General features: G+C 38.1%; 1 protein-coding gene across 12 annotated transcripts in view; it reads right to left on the reverse strand.

The window, feature by feature from the left end:
• The window catches only part of ubr5 (ubiquitin protein ligase E3 component n-recognin 5), a 44,581-nt gene extending 40,550 nt beyond the window's left edge, over nt 1-4,031 (reverse strand). For 9 of the 12 annotated variants that reach the window (XM_031322693.2, XM_031322697.2, XM_031322700.2 and 6 more), the window contains exon 1: nt 3,761-4,031. In XM_031322693.2, the coding sequence (XP_031178553.1) occupies nt 3,761-3,822 (62 nt within the window). In that variant the 5' untranslated portion in view covers nt 3,823-4,031. The remainder of the gene's footprint in view (nt 1-3,760) is intronic. The other 3 variants (XM_031322690.2, XM_031322701.2, XM_031322702.1) reach the window with 1 other exon arrangement.
• Between the last annotated feature and the right edge of the window lie 7,173 nt (nt 4,032-11,204).

Genomic DNA, 11,204 nt, shown 5'->3' on the forward strand with positions numbered 1-11,204 from the left:
TCAACAGGGGGTCCGGGACCCCTAAGGGGTCCTCAGAGTCAGTGCAGGGGCGCCTCCAAATTATTGTTAATTTTTGAAAGTTTTTTAAAAAATTAGAAAGTCTGTACATGAATCCAACATATTAGCAAATATAAATCCCCCACTGATATGCTTACTGGCCTATAGGTAAGGTAGTCACTAAGGTAGCCATCCACAGATACAGTTCATCCCAAAGGATTCACTGTGCCACATTTATGTTGAGAATTAAAAGATTTATAATATCATGCCAACAATTATTATTTTAATAGCTTAGTATTCTATGCACTAAAAAGGAATGTATAAAGGCTTTAGGCTGCCCACACGTCATTGTAGGCCCAGTTTAATATGCAACTTAATTTTATACAACATTAGTAGTAGGGGGTCCCTGCTCTGTCTCTCTTTCAGTTAAGAGGTCCTTGGTTTAAAAGACATTGAAGACCCCTGCCTTATGGGACATTAGGCTGCAATGAGATCTCTCCTTGCATTTTGTCCTTGGCAACATGCTGCGCCTCTTCCCATGAGATGCATCTTGTCCAGCACCTCCTCCAACTTTTAAACACACCAACTAGCATGGCCATGTCTAGCTTTTGGGGGGCAACTCAAATAAAAAGGTTGAAAATCTAATAATTTGTAGGATGTTTTATTTATTATTATTTTTTATATATATATATATATATATATATATATATATATTATTAATATGTTAAAAGTCACTTTTCAATTATTCTCACTTATAATAATGTAGAAAACAAACATTTTAAATTTGGAAAGGTCCGCATTCATTTTGGGATGGCTTAGATTGTATTTCGGGACGATTCTGGGAGGATGGTGAAAAAATGTTAAGAGTGCAAAGCAAGTGTCAAGCATGCTACTGCAACATAACAATGTCTGAATTAGTAATGAATAACGTACCGAAAACTATAAATTCATGGACTGCTGTGAACGTAGAACATAATCAGCTCTACCACTTTATAAAGTAAATCGTCTTATTTAATTGCCTGTTAGCTGTTGCACATCTAATACGGTAGGGCTGCACGATTATTGACTTTTGGAAAGATGTTGCATTTATTGAACTTAAAAAAAAAAACAGTGAAAACACCTTGAAATGGGAAATTTCCCTTAATCCTCTTTTTTCCTTTCAGAACACAAGACAAATTAAAAATAGGTCCAAAGCTAATGTTCAAGTAAAGTGCAAAATAATTGATTTTCTCGATTACATTGTTTTTGTGATCGTTAGAAGCCAAAATCATGATTATAATTTGATTAATTGCACAGCCCAACAATACAGACGGACAATCTGACAGTGTTAAGGAATTGCATTTATCCGAACATGCTTAACTGCTAACTGTCTGAGATTGTATGCCGATACTTGTCTAGTGTCTTGTCAAGAAACATACTCCACCTATTTGGCCTATGCTGTCACCTTGAATATATATAGTTTTGCAAAGTGTTTCTTCCACACCTGGTACAGAAAAACAGGGGCCCCTGTTGTGATGAATGACCTTACTCATACATCAACAAATGCCAATTGGCATTTTGGATGGAAGGCAAGAAGAAGAAAACGCCCCCTCAGTGGTAAACAAATGCATTGCAGTTATGGATCAGGTATACTATTTAAAACACAATTTAAATGTTAATACCAGGTGTAAACCTAAACATATAAATCTTGCTCATGATTGCACAAATACAAAAGACAAGCAATGAAAATGTTATGGCCACTTAGGCCTACAAATAGTAGAATGTCGATGTAAATGTGCTATTTGTTCATTTTCCATTGTCCGTGTAATTCACTAAAATATGCCTTCAAACAAACAAAACAATCTCAAGAAATTGAGCAAGATACAAGTAGTAAAAGGTAGAACTATCCTCACAATACAGAAGCACATTTAGAAGCCCATGCAGCAGCCCAAACACTACAGGAAGGGAGGTGAAAATTACTCACACAGCATCAAGATCGGTCAGTCATTCACTAACCTACCCATCAAACAAACTCTAGCACAGACATAAAGTCTACTCGCCTCACTGAGCGATTTTAAAAACCGTTTCACTAAAGCACAGCCAAAACATATTAAACATCCAACTCACTATGAACAAAGAATGGCATTTGCCATTCCACTGTGCTAAACTAATGTGTCTAAGCAGACATCAGTTAGGTCAAGCAAGCCCTTGGCATTTGTTTGAGGGAATCTGACCGGATGTTCATGCCAGGCAGGCACTTCAAATAAGCCAAGCTGGACCAAGCCCTTTTACTTCAGATAGAGGCACTTATCTGCTTTGACAACTGCAAGTTCCTTCATGGGGAAGAGAGGAGGGGGCCTCCCAGCAGCACATGGTGACTGTAGCATGCAATGGCATGCATGCCTGGGGATGTAACAGCCATGACCTCTTAAGGTAACCAATGGTCCATACCACCAAGATGTTTGGGTGGCTTTCTCAATAACATGTGTAACCAGGGGAGTAACTGAGCTTTCCTGTCAGTTGGACCAAAGCTGGTCCCCCAGAGTTAGATAGTACACCAACCTGCAAAAGGCGTTCAAATACTCTGAGCCTATACCCAGTTCTTAATCTCAAGGTCATTCTAAAAACATGTCTCAACCTCTTTGTCTTTAAGTAGAACAGCTCATTAATCAGTTCAATCTCAATGGATGATATAAATAGGTTTACCATAAATCGCGTTCTGCCACAATACAGGTCGCACGAAATTTCCTGGACCTTTCTTCCAACTACTACTGTCTCATGATCTTTTCTGTTTCTAAAACCTCTAAAGAAACCCCATTTAACGCAGTGACATGCATGCCTGCAGCATGCCACTATTAACAATATTGTGTGCAATTGAAATAACTGTCCCGAGTTGCTGTATGTATTTGTGTTACAGTGAAAAGAGATAAGTGTATGATCACGTGAACACTGAATAATCCAGCATCGATCATACACACTTTATAAACCTTGGCTTGTCCCCTTACTAAAGTAGATAACAGGATTAATGTAAATGCAATGTTGCTAACTGTGCTTCCCTGCATATTTTAGATATTTATCTTGGTGCGCAATGTTAAAAACACAGACAAATGAAATCATTATTTCCGACGACGTTAGCAAGTAAATTGTGTCATTAAACGTCCAAAAACACCACGACAAAAAAAGACACTGGAACACAAATATTTGGCTTTGTCAAGAGCGTGGTAGCGAATTAGCTTGCTAGCATTAGCAGCTAGCTAGCTAGCTATCCGTTAGCTAACGATGGCTACTTCATTGATCATGATTATCAACGAGACGCCCGCAAAACAAACACTGACACTTGTCAAAAGAGTGCATCTATCATTTCTACAAGAAAATTCGTATCTTTACAATAACGGAGCGTTTTACGAGCCTTATTTCCCTCTCTTTTCCCCATCCCCCAACCCGCATTGTCTATCTCAACTTTGACTGTGAGCCAATCCTTCCAGAGAATCAAGGAAACAGCCTGCTAGCGTTAGCTATTAGCGTACTATAGCCAGTTAACGGGCTAGCATCTAGCTAGCACTGGACCGACTGTTTAGGTAGTAACGTTAGCAGGCTAACGAGGATTGTTCAAGATGCCGGGCCTTGTTTCAACCCTGGGGGGTCATTTAAATAATTTAAACCCGACTGAACGCGCATGACAATGTCAACATCGTTCGCAATTACAATCTCAAATACTATATATCATACCCCGCACGTAAATATTGATTTAAATTATTCTTTTTCACGGGCCGCAACAAAATACCTGTCATTGAGCTGATCCTCAGTCCCGGGCAACGGGTGAACCACGAAGTGTATAGATGTCATGGGGTCAATCCAAAATCACACACAGGCGTGTGAAAGATGTGGAAATTGTTCTTCTTTCGATTACTGTATATATGTGGATTCATATGAATCGTTTAATGGCGAAAAACCTCGAGTTTAGATCCCAGCCTCCTCACCCACATGCCGCCATCTTAACTCTACCAAGCTTCTTCTCTCTGTGTTGATTAGTGCACATGCAACCACTCCGCTGGTTGGACCCCGAGCACAAACAGGAAATGTGTTAAATTGGACGGGATTGGCCTCAAGAAAAGGCAAGAATACTGTAATCAAAAATACTACACTTTCACACTCCAAAGTCTTTGTTCTCACCCAGTTCATCCAACGTATCTGTGTTTATTTGCATTTTAAGGTCCAATACTGTACTCTAAAAGCCAACAAAAGGGTAAAGAAGGCTATTGCTAGTGTACTTCTTTAAAAGCTAAGACAATGCAATACAAAAAGCTAAGACAACAGGATATCAAATACAAGTATGATCATTTAGGCTTTTCAACACTAAAGAAAAACGAGAATAAGTGTGCTCTTTGTGCAGTTACAAACCGGTGCTGTAAATAATTCCACATGCTATTTTATGGAGGAACCATAAGGTTCACCATGGTAAGAAATGTAACACTATAACTGAAAACAGACCTTTATGGAGAACAATTAGATTGTATTTTAAACTCATTTTAAACCAAAATAAAAATAAAAGTCAATGTCATGATGTGTATGTTTTTTGCTAAAAGGAGTATACTATAATAACAATAACCACCCTTCTGACCAACCGAGACTTAATATTATGTCACCAAATTTTAAGGGAACAACGCGGTTATACTTGGCATGTTGTCAACATTGCTCTGGGAATGGAAAAAAAATTCATGTGGGACTCTCAAAATAATGTTGCTATTCTTACACTGGAAATATATTTAACAGTGAACCAACTCAGATCTGACCTCTATAAAGGGGAGATAACTGGAAGTCTCTTCATGCTGGGCTCCCTCCCATTAAGAACTGTATTTAATGTTTTCACATCATCTAAATCCTATGCAGTTCCAGAGATGATTCAAGCAGCAGTGGTGCACGCATGCTCCCCTGGCTCAGACATAGGCTCAAAGTTAACCTTATGTAAAACTGACATAAGAAAAGTCTACTTTGAGCAGTGCTTGATTCTTGTCCCGCACCCTGGATGTAAGAGGAGCAACTAGCCTCTGGCAGACATAAGGAAGAAAAGGGGGCAGATGAAATCATCACATGGTTACAAGGTCTTTTTATTGACATTCTACAACACAGGGTTGCACAACGAAATGTGAATTAGTCCCTTTATGCTACACAAGAAAAAAAGATTTTGTTTTGGTATAATACGTAGAATAGGACAGCATGGATCAAAGTAAATAAATAAATTGACAATCCAGAATACATTGTATTGTATTTGTATTGTATTGTAGTATTTCTTGCGCCAAATACATGAAACAAGTCTTCTTTTCTTTTCTTTTTTGAAACAAGTCTTTTTTCTTTGGACAATAGACTTTTACATAAGATTGTTTTTTTATTCTACAGCCTAATCCAATAAAAGCTTTTGTCTTTTTTACACCAGAAGATGGCAGTGTTTACCTTTTACAATAGGAATGAATCAGTCCCAGAAAGCCATACTAAAGCTGAGTATTTATCTCTTTCCTGCTCTGCTCCTCAGAGTCTGTGTGCACATATGGATATATATAGAGTTATGTACTGTATATATATAGCTCCAGACCTCTACAATTGTCCAGGATGGCCATTTGTCAAATATTTCTGTATTAAAATAGGCTATTAAAGAAATGCCCTCAACAACTGGAACTGCAACTGAGAGGTTGTTGTTGTTTTTTTACCAAAGGAGATGTCAAGATAATATGAAACAAAGCATGACACAGAAAGAACATTTTTGACTGCCCCAGGTCAGGTTCCTCATTTATCTGTCATCTGCAGTTTCCACTTAGCCAAAAGCAAAGACAAATGTACCTATTCTAACCGAAATGACTGATCTATGAACTATTCTTTTGTCCAGTCTGGCCTGCAGTTCACATTGTCGGGACTTTAGCTGAATAGACGTTTAGTAAAATATCAGGTGAACATCTAGAATATGACAAGACACATGTCACATAAGCTGCAGGACATTAATAGATTTGTATTAAACAATGTATTTGTATTTATTTGAGCAACATTCTTAGGATATCTAACGGCATCAATGACAGGTGGGTAATACTGATTACTGCAGATTATTTGAAATGAAACTGTGTAGCTCATTTGGCCTTGTTACAAATGCCATGTGTCATGTAACCAGCAGACACAAAAGTTGAGGAATTTGTCTCTGTTTACTGAGTTCAACACAGAGGTAAATGAAACCAGTTCCCCTGTCCTGCAAAAAACCCTCTAATCTTTTTCAAGAGTGAAGTCAAACAAGTACTCAGAAAGTACTCAGCTATTTTAAGGTAGTTGGGCACTGGGTTATCAAATGACCTTTGGCGTTGTTAAATATGGGTACAAAGAGTCCAAGTCAGGACTCTGCACTATCATCAGAGCCAGGTTTGTAGGTTTGCAGCTTTAGAAAATGGATCAACATGGATAAAAGCAGCGGTGGAATATAACTAGTACATTTACTCAAGTACTGTACTTAAGTACAAATTTGAGGTACTTGTACTTTACTTGAGTCTTTTCTTTTCATGCCACTTTCTACTTCTACTCCGCTACATTTCAGAGAGAAATGTTGTACTTTTTAGATGTACATTCATCTGTTACAGCTTTAGTTACTAGTTACTTTACACATTCAGATTACTGCACACAAAACACATGTAGTTTATAAAATCTGATGTTTTATTATGAAGTGAACTACCCAATAAAATGGCCCACAAGTACACCTGAAATGATTAGCTGATTGAACACTTAGTTGATTGACAGAACTGTTTGGATCAATTCCGGTTTCTTAAATGCGAGGATTTCTTCTGCATTCAGTACTTTTAATTTTAATACTTAAAGTACATTTTCCTGATTATACTTACATACTTTTACTTAAGTAACATTTTCAATGCAGGACTTTGACTTGTAACAGAGTATTTTTACAATGTGGTATCAGTACTTGTACTTCTATAAAGTATGTGAATACTTCTTCCACCACTGGATAAAAGACACATAGATTCTACTTCAGAGTTGATTTGCAAAGTGTTATGAGCTGTTATGAAGTGTAATCCAGTGTGTTACATTCCCCGACCCCTGAAAGACCAAGACAGACCCAAAGCTGAACCATCACCACTGATAACTTATTAAACCATCTTCCACATATATTAGATGAGTGGACCAGCACCAGCTCTTGTCAGTCAGGCAGGCCACAACCAGAAGTATAGATTACTCCCAGTGAGGTAACACGATCACTGGCTGAAGAGTAAGACTTTTAAATAACTCCTGTTAGTGCTGACTGTGACATATCATTACAGGTCCAGGGCTGGACTGACCACGGTGGGGTAACTCAGCCTGTTAACACCAGGTCAGTCCAGGCCTGAGGTACAAACCCTCTGCTCCAAACAGCCAGTCACAGATGCTGCACAGCTTAAAGGGCATTATGCTGGCCTGTAATGAGCTGTTCCTGGCTGCTGTCATCTTAGAGGCCTTTACTTTTTTGGAGAGAGACGAAAGTCCATTTTTGGAACAGCACAAGAGAAAAGCGAGTTCTTTTTGGCCTAGTCTCACTTGCCATTCAACACTTGCTTGAATGTTGGCGGATATTGTATAGGACATAATGTCTGGGGCAATGCTGCCACTAGATTCTAACAAAATCCATTTGTTCATTGCACAATACCATGAGGATGTTGTAAAGGGAATTACTGGAATTGTTGGGTCTATTGGGTAAATTATAGAGTGTGGTCTAGACCTACTCTATCTGTAAAGTGTCTTGAGATAACTCTTGTTGTGATTTGATACTATGAATAAAATTGAATTGAATTGAATTGAATTAAAGTTCTGCTTAAAAGAGCATGGCTATTGTAACTAGTGAACACCAGCCAAGAATCTGGGTCTCCAATGCATCATGCTTATAAAACTAGGGCAACCTGATTGGCCAAAGACCAGTAATAGACACACATGAAAAATCTGCTGTTTTGTGCCATGACTGCTCACTCTGCAATGTTAGGAGCTTGATAACCCTATCGATATAAATACAACACTGAACCATGCTAGACCACAATTGTTATTGCAGAGGTCATCATATATATTGTTATGACACAACACATTATCTATAAAAGACACACAGTATGAATTATTGTTTGTTTAATGCTGCACAAATCAACAGGTCGCCAGAAACATGACTCCAAATAAATGCTAATGTTGCCTTGTCTCTGCCAGAAGTGTCAATCAGCAACTTATGTAATTATAAGGTTGTTCTGCTGACCCCAAGTGACCAAAGAAAAGTGTTCATATTCTGCTCATTTTCAGGTTCATAATTGTATTTAGAGGTTGTACCAGAATAGGTTTACATGGTTTAATTTTCAAAAAACACCATATTTTTGTTGTACTGCACATTGCTGCAGCTCCTCTTTTCACCCTGTGTGTTGAGCTCTCTGTTTTAGCTACAGAGTGAGACCTCTCACTTCTGTTGCATCTTGCTCAGTACCTAGGTAAGGACTACTAGCCAGTCAGAAGCAGAGTATGAGGGCGTGCCCTGACAGTACCTAGGTAAGGACTACTAGCCAGTCAGAAGCAGAGTATGAGGTCGTGCCCTGACAGTACCTAGGTAAGGACTACTAGCCAGTCAGAAGCAGAGTATGAGGTCGTGCCCTGACAGTAGCTAGGTAAGGACTACTAGCCAGTCAGAAGCAGAGTATGAGGACGTGCCCTGACAGTAGCTAGGTAAGGACTACTAGCCAGTCAGAAGCAGAGTATGAGGGCGTGCCCTGACAGTAGCTAGGTAAGGACTACTAGCCAGTCAGAAGCAGAGTATGAGGTCGTGCCCTGACAGTAGCTAGGTAAGGACTACTAGCCAGTCAGAAGCAGAGTATGAGGGCGTGCCCTGACAGTACCTAGGTAAGGACTACTAGCCAGTCAGAAACAGAGTATGAGGGCGTGCCATGCTAGCAGCTAGGTGAGCATTATAACGTGTGTTCCAAAGTGACCACGTTTGTCTCTGAAGTAAAGGCTGGACTACAATAGAGCTGTTTGGAGCAGTTTGTGAACAGTGTTTTCTGTTGGAGATGGTAAGTCTCTTTGGGGGGGACTTTGGGCTTTTTCACTTTGTAAACCTATAACGTGCACAAAAAAGATATTAAAAAAAAGCCATAAGTTATTTTAATAAGTCCCATCATTAACGTACTTCAGTTAAAGGAGCTCTACAGCAGTGTTGCACTTCCGTAAGGTGAATGGTCAGAATCAGTGTAGCAGTGTAGTATGAGTCAAGCTTCAGAAATGCTGGCTCTGAGGCGATGACATGATCAGGGTTTTCTCTCAGACTTTAGAAAGCCCCCAGCAAAGCAGGCTTATAATCTTCATGATGAGGAAACTGACTTGTATGTTGGAAATTGGTGGAGTGCTTCTTTAATTACTAACAAAACAAAGATAATGTACTGTAATCATGTATGACTCATATTAAAAACTCAAATGTGGCCTACAGGGATATAAGCGTTGATTGCAGCTTTATAAAGATACAAAAAAGCAAGAAGTTAAGGAAATAGAAAAAGTAATTTGGTATGTTTTCTTAATGCATAAACCATTTAAAAATGAATGTTTATGAATATAATTAACTACAATAAATAAACATATGGAAATATAGGTTTTCAGTATATGCAAAAATGTGAAATTCTTTAATTGAGTGTCAGTTAATTAAGTGTAAATAAAGCATTACATTGTAAAAGAAAATTTAATTTGACATATGAATTCACGATAGTATTATTGTTCTAGTTTAGAACTGTGAACTTTTAGCTGATCTATTATAAAACACTCTGAATTGGGTTATTTTCCATTCAGAAACATTTTAAGTGCAACAATTTTCCAAAAAAAACATTTATCTTGTATTATTTGGTTCATTGTTTGTTATGTTGTTGGAGTGAAAAAAAATGATGATTAAAGCACACATTTCATTTAAAAAGATCATCTTTCTGCACAATTCTCTGTACTACACACTATAGGTACACATTGAAAAGTGGGTACATTGTCTACTCATTGTGATGAGTGGCACTTCCTTGAGAAAGCAGAACACAAGTGCGAACAATGGTTTCAGTTTAAACTGAGGTCGCTGTAAGCAGGAATCAAGATGTCAAGATGTTAAATTCTTATTCTTATTCTTAGTCTTTATTTTATAAAGGACAACACACATTCATTAACATTTCTGTAAATGTGCCAGTGTTAGTTCAACTGTAGTCCTTCGGCCAGATGATTTTAGACCAGAGCAACAGGAAACAGCAAGACATTAGTACAGGTTAAACTATACAGACAGAAGTTAACAAGACGCCACACAGACAGCTAGAGCAACAAATAAGCTTTCTCAGTAAGCTATGCAGAGCTACAGGAAGCAGCAAGACATTAGCACAGTTACACATCAACAGTACTTTAAATATTTAAAGAGATATGGATTGTTAAAATAACTCAATAAAAATGAACAGAGTTATTTCACTTGTACTCAGACTCTCTTCTCTTTCAGCATCACATTCCTGGATATGCTTTTGAAGAACATCCCACAGTGCCAGACTCTCAGTCAAAGTGTGTGAGTGTGTATTTCTCCATTGTGTGTCTACACAGCCGGTCTATTGTTCTGGTTCTCTGTGCTGTGCAGGAAGGTCTAGACAGCTGACACTTAGCTAATCCACAGGGCTGCCTGAGGCCATCTCCTGTTGGCTGGCGTACCCACAAAGGACATGAAGCCATGGAAACAGCTAATCAACTTAAAACAGGAAGAAGAAAAAAAGTTACATTAAACTCATTCAACTTGAAATTTGTCACTTGGAGCAAGTTGATGCCTCTTCCATTTGACCAAATAAGAAGTGGATTTTCAGAGAAACTTCTTAAAAAAAAAAAAAAAAAACTTTCTTCTTCTTCTTCTTCTTCTGATTTATATTATGTACTGCTAGTCACTGGCAGATTCACCAGGAGTGTTTATTAGGGTTTAGGGAAAAATGTGTAAAAATTATAAGAGTGAAATGTCCACGCCACCCTCTCATTACAACAAGTAAAAAGGTTTTAGACTAAAATATTTATTCATTTTGCTATTATGTTACGTTAGTTCTTTTTTTTTGTCTTACACTAGTGTTTTGACTTGTTTTATTGTTTTGCATTAGTCTGCTTTCATTTGGTTGTTTTTGTGAAGTTTATTGCTAAGATATTATTGACATACAGTATATTCTCAGAGGAGTTTCATCTCTCTGAAACAATGGCCT

Source organism: Sander lucioperca, chromosome 10 (genome assembly GCF_008315115.2).
Source record: "Sander lucioperca isolate FBNREF2018 chromosome 10, SLUC_FBN_1.2, whole genome shotgun sequence".
NCBI lineage: Eukaryota > Metazoa > Chordata > Actinopteri > Perciformes > Percidae > Sander > Sander lucioperca.